Consider the following 5,483-nt stretch of genomic DNA (forward strand, 5'->3'; position numbering starts at 1 on the left):
GCGGGGGCCAGCATCCCCGCAGGCCCCGCGCAGGAGCCAGCCGCGCGGGGGAGGACACGTGCCGCAGCGAGCGGGGGGCAGCACGTGCTGAGCAAGCCCCGGGATCTGGGCAGTGGTGCTACGGGGAACAGTGCCAGCTGCACCGGGGTGTAACCGGGCTGCCGGCAGACGGGCGCGTGGCGACCTGCGGAAGCAGGTGCACGGTGACAGGGTGAACGACCCGTCTCCTCCCACTGCCGGGCCGGATGCCGTTCACGTGCTGCAGCAACATCCGAGCTCCAGCCCACGTGAGCCCTGGTCAGACGCGTGGCCCACGCTCTGGTCAGAGCCGCCCTGGGCGGTCACTCCCTGCAGGCCGGGGCTGGCTCAGGGAAGTGGTGCGGGAGCAGGTGTGGCCGGTGCCCGCATGGCCGCCCACGTGCCCGGGACTCCTGGCCCCTTTGCAAACCCCGAAGAGTTTCATGGTGCAGGTGAGGCTGGCTCAGGGGACCGTGCCGCGGCGTGGGCCAGAGGCGCTGGCTGAGCTTCCAGGAGCGGGACTGCAACTCCCTGCCCACACCAGCAATGCCTCCTCCTTCCCGGGGAGCCCCACTGCCCTCCCCGGTGCCCTGCCTCTGGGGCTACTCCGCCTCTTGCTCGGGCTGGGCTTGCTGACCCGCTCCTCCTTCGGTGGGGATCTGCCTGGCATACGGTGCCCAGTCGCACTCTCCCTGACGGGCTCTCGCCTGGGCCGTGCGGCACCAGCCCCTCGCTATCCAGCTTCTGCGTGTCCTGCCAGCTGCTCCTTCCTCCCCTTTCTGAAGACGGGAACCACACTGGCCTCTTCCAGTCCTGTGGCCCCACACCAGAGCACCACGAGCGCTCGTACGGCCGTGCGGGGGGCCCGCAGTGACCGCAGCTGATTCCCGCGGCACTCGGGGGTGGAGATCACGCGGACCCGCTGACTTGAACACGTCCAGTCCCTCCAGACGCTCCCTGACTAGATCCGCCCTGACCCTGGGCCTGGCTGCGCCTCCCCTGGGGCCTGAGGGGGGTGAGTGGGGGGCTGATCCGGTCCCTGCTCAGGAAAATGGAGGCAAAGAAGTCATTAAATAGGTTAACTTTGTCGTCTGGTGTGAGAACCAAATTTCCTAGTGCATCTTGCAGGGGCCCCACGTTGCCCGGGACCTTCTTTTTGCCCCCTGTGTATTTGAAAAAGGACTTCTTGTTGTCCTTGATCCAGGTTGCTGCCAGTGCCCCCTCAGCTGATGCTCTCCCACGGGCACACCAATGAGACAGCACCTCTCAGAGATCCCAGCCTGGGCAGCTGGACCCCTGTGCCCTGCCCACTGGGAGCCCCTCACCCCCGTGGCCTTAGTGACCCCCGCTCGCTGTGAGGCTGCCCTGCGGCATGGGCCATTGCATGGACTCCTTGCACAAAGCCAGCGGCCGTGGGGCTGGGCCTGGGCATGGCTTGGCCCTGCTCCCCGTGTCACAGGCGCAGCTCGTGGCGGTTGCGGTGCCACGAGGGCACGCTTTGCTCTGGCACGCTGGACGGAGGTGCTGCTGGAGTACAGAAGCACGTGACCCTGGCCCGAGCCGTCATGTCACCCTCCCCTGTTAATTGCAGCATGTGCAGGGAGCTGCAGCTTCCGGTTTCCTCCTGGGTGGTGCAGAACAGGTGCTGCGCTGGGGCATTGTGCAAGCTGGCGGGGTGGGTGACAATATATAGCCCGGGAGGTGTAACGCTGCGTATAGCAGTACCATGCAGTCTGGAGGCCTCCTGCTGCTGGCGGGGCTCTTGGCCCTCTGGGCTGGGCCTCAGCCCGTGTCTGCACGGACCCACCATGGTGAGTGCTCTCTGCCCTTCCAGCCAAACCCCAGCCCCATCCCTGCACCCCTCTCAGCCTGGCATCCTTGGGCTCCCCAGCTCCTGGCTATCCCCCTGCAGCTACTCTCCTGGGCACCTGGGTGCTTCTGGCAATGCTCCCGGCTCCTGTACATCACATCTGTTGATTGCTTCCCCCCTGCTCCGAGCTGCACGTGCCCAATGCGGTGTGTAAAGAGCAGGGACTAATGCCCCTGTCCCATCACCGGCTAGACATTGCCCCAGACATCCATCAGCTTCATGCAAAAGACCAGGCTGCCTCAGGTCTGGGATGGTTTTGCCATGGCAAGGATGGGATTTCCTGTTACAACCCCCCAAGCAGCCTGGCACATCGGCTGGATGCGCGTCACCCCCCCGAGTTCGGGGCAGGGGGGAGAAGGGGGTCTCTGTCTGTCCCATGCGGGTTCCAGGCGGAGTCCAGCGGTCTCCAATGCAGGCCCCGGTGGCTGCAGGCTGGGGAACCGGGGACAGGAAGGGCAGGCCCCGCAGAGCTGGCATTGAGCTTCGGTGGCTGGGACCCGGCTCGGCCCATGTTTTGCTCTGCAGCCCACTCCCTCCCCTTGTCTCTTCCAGTGAAATATGGGGACTGCCCCCCTGTCTTTGGCACTGGAGCGGCTGGACGCCGTGAATACTACTGCAGCACGGACCAGGACTGCCCCGGGAGCGAGCGCTGCTGCCTCACCAGCTACAACAGCCAGAAGTGCATGCTCCCAATTGGAGGTACGGAGCCCCCTTCCTCGGCACCCCAGCACCGGGCAGTAAGGGGCTGTGAGCCCTGGCAGACCTGCCGTGTCCACCGCTCCGGGCTCCGGTCAGCGTGCTCAGCGGTGCATACAGGGAGGTGGGGGGTCACAGCTGCATGCATGGGCAGAGCTCTTGTGCAGCAGCTGTGACCAGAGCTGCCAGCCCAGGCAGGGCTAACGTTGCTCTCTGCTGCCCTGTCCCCAGCGAAGAGCGGCTTCTGCCCCAAGGTCAACTCCAACCGGATCACCATCTGCCTGGTGAAGTGCAGGAGTGACAGTGACTGTGTGGGACGTGACAAGTGCTGCAGCATGGGCTGCCTTGTGGACTGTATGAGGGCTGTGCCAGGTAACACGGTGCCCAGAAGTAGACCCCAGGGCTCAAGTGCCCCCGCTCCTCCAAAACATGCTCTGGGCTTTGGTGGCAGCTAAAACTGCTTTGGATGGTGGCAGGGTGGTGGCAGGGCAGGGAATGGGCTGTGGTGGCCACAGGGTGTGGGGCTGGGACCAGCAGGGAGGGAGTGGGGAGGGCAAGGGGCTGAGCGTGGTGGTGGGGGAAGGCGGCTTGCGATAGGAGCAGGATCTGGCCTGAGGCAGGAGATGCCTGGGGCTCTGCAGGGCAGGATGCCGCTGGCAGGAGCCTTGGCCACAGCCAGCCGTGCCTGGTCCAGGACGGGGGTCAGGGCCACTTCCCAGAGCCGCGTGTCTGTCTGTGCTTCCTCAGCTAAACGGGGCGTCTGCCCCAAGAAAAAAGTGCTGCAGACCTACGCCCCCTGCCAGAACAAGTGCGTGGATGACAGCGATTGCCCGTCCAATCTGAAATGCTGCTTCACGGGCTGTGGGCTCGGTTGCCTGACCCCCAGGCCAGGTAGGCATGGGCCCAGGGACAGCACAGGTTGTTACTGGGGGGAGCCAGGATCCCCACCACAGACCCTGCTCCCCATGAGCCTGGCTGGGGGCTGTGGCTGGCTGGACCTGGCTGTGCCCCCCGCCTCCCCCAGCTTTCAGCTCCCAGGGGGAAGCAGGAGGCAGACCTGAGGATGCAGCTGCCCAGGACCAGCTCAGCTGGCTGAGCAGGTCCTGCCCTCTGTCCGAGGCTGCTGGATGCCACGTGGCAGCCTGGGCTTGGCCCCAGCCAGGCAGGGCCTGTGTCTTCCTGCCCCGGTCCAGGAAGCCCCTGACCCCTCTGGGGCAGGCACGGCTGCAGCATGCCCCACCGCTTCCCAGCTCCAACTGACCCTTCCTCCCTCCCCAGGGCAGCCCACAGAGTGACCAGGAGCCGGACAGTGTGAGAGCTGGGCTTTGTGGCCATGGAGCCTCCCACTGCCGCCCCGTCCCATGGATCCAGACACCAGCATGATGCATGAAGCTCCCATATCGAGGGCCTGACATCTTCCCTTCCTAACCCCCGGTGGTGTCGGCTCCTTCCTCCCAGCAATAAAGACCCCTTTGCACTGGCTTCCCATTGTCTTCTTGCTTGGTCCCTTTTCCCTGTGTCCAGGGGCCCCAACCACCAGCCCTGTGCAGGAAGGGCACGGGGTCCCTGGGCCAGAGGCCAGTAGGGAAGCAAAAGCACATCCCACCGGCTCTGCCTGGCAGCACCAGCCCTGGAAACATCCGCTTTGGTCTGGCCCTGCCCAGAGCTGGACCTTGGCAGGGTCTAACGGCTCGGACACTGCAGGTGGGGAAAACCCCAATGTGGGCCCAGAAGAGCATGTGCCTGCATGTCAGCGTGCATGCGCAGGCGCCAGGTACCGCAGGTACAGGGGGTGGCATCGCTCTCTCTGAAAGGTGCAGACCAACGAACACGGGTGGCCATGAAGGCCGATGGCCCCACGCAGCCCCAGTCCCTGCCAGCACCGCGGGCCAGGAGCTGACGGCCCCAGAGCTCTGGTTCTGGGCTCCCGTCTTCCCACATCTCCGCTCAGGACTGCACCCGGCTGGGCCCTGGGATCCGGTGCAGCGGTGCTCGTACTTCCCCAGGCCTGGGGTGCGGGCGAGAAGGGTTGGGTGGGACTGGCAACACTTCTCAGGGTAAAACAAAGCCTGTGTCCTCCAGGCCGGTGAAAGGGCCAGCGAGCCCGGGCAGCACCACGTCTTGGTCCCAATTCTATCCACTGCGCTGAGCTCAGTCGTTGCTCACTGCGCAGCCACCGCACGTAACCTCCCTCCCCGGCTCTTCCGCCTGGGGCTGCAGCTACTCCCAAACCCATGGCAGGCATCCTCATGCAAGCCCCACACCCGGAAGCCTGGGGTTCTGCCCCCTGGTCCTGCTTGCCCAAAGCCAAAAAAGCAAGAGCAAGCTAAGGGGAGAGCCTAAGAGCAATCCCCCATCGCCATGAATCTGTAGACGAGCTCCTGGCACCTGTAGGCATTTGAAGCATGGGCAGTGCTGTGGGCTGGGAGTGCCATCTAGCGAGGCCAGGCTGCATGGCGTGCAGCCCTGTGCTTGCCAGGGAGATCAGAAACCGCCGGCAGGACACCAGGAGGCAGGCAGGGACCAGGGCAGCTCCAGAAGCTCTATGCAGGGCAGCACGGGGCAGGGTGGCGCACCCAGCTCCTCTTGCTTCCATCCCCAGCTTTCCCGCCAGGCTCCTGCCACACGTGGCCTCAGTGCATTGCCCAACCTGTGCCATCTCATGCCCCGTCTCCCTGCACTGTGCAATTCAGCCACCCCGCTGCCTCCAGGGCCATGGGCAAAGCCCCAGACCCTGCATCTGGTGCAACTGGGCTGGGCACTTCTGGAAAGTGCTGCACTCAGGTCAATGGAAGCAATGGGCTGCTTGCCATGGGAGTTTGTGGCCCTGGCACTTTGCAGCTGCAGACAGCTGGGTGGGCTTCAGGGCCATAGCATGCAGGCAGGGCAGGGCTGGGCA

General features: G+C 65.0%; 1 protein-coding gene across 2 annotated transcripts; it reads left to right on the top strand.

The window, feature by feature from the left end:
• The first annotated feature begins 342 nt into the window (after positions 1-342).
• Positions 343-4,044, top strand: LOC149856915 (uncharacterized). Of its 2 annotated transcripts, none has more exons than XM_090020691.1 (5): positions 343-470; positions 2,441-2,587; positions 2,816-2,956; positions 3,332-3,475; positions 3,863-4,044. In XM_090020691.1, exons 1-5 carry the CDS (start codon positions 407-409, stop codon positions 3,877-3,879), a joined length of 513 nt encoding a protein of 170 aa, XP_089876817.1. In that variant the 5' UTR covers positions 343-406; the 3' UTR covers positions 3,880-4,044. The 2 variants fall into 2 exon arrangements, with proteins under 2 accessions (XP_089876817.1, XP_089876816.1); XM_090020690.1 differs by lacking the exon at positions 343-470 and adding an exon at positions 1,745-1,829.
• The last annotated feature ends 1,439 nt before the right edge of the window (positions 4,045-5,483 follow it).

The sequence above is a fragment of the Crocodylus siamensis genome, chromosome 10 (assembly GCF_052110815.1).
Source record: "Crocodylus siamensis isolate JL-2025a chromosome 10, ASM5211081v1, whole genome shotgun sequence".
Classification (NCBI taxonomy): domain Eukaryota; kingdom Metazoa; phylum Chordata; order Crocodylia; family Crocodylidae; genus Crocodylus; species Crocodylus siamensis.

Coding starts and splice junctions, on each gene's coding strand:
- LOC149856915 (XM_090020690.1), top strand. CDS start 1,745: ATGCAGTCTGGAGGCCTCCTGCTGCTGGCGGGGCTCTTGGCCCTCTGG. Junction 2,588..2,815: donor GTGCATGCTCCCAATTGGAG/GTACGGAGCCCC, acceptor CCCTGTCCCCAG/CGAAGAGCGGCTTCTGCCCC. Junction 2,957..3,331: donor CTGTATGAGGGCTGTGCCAG/GTAACACGGTGC, acceptor GTGCTTCCTCAG/CTAAACGGGGCGTCTGCCCC.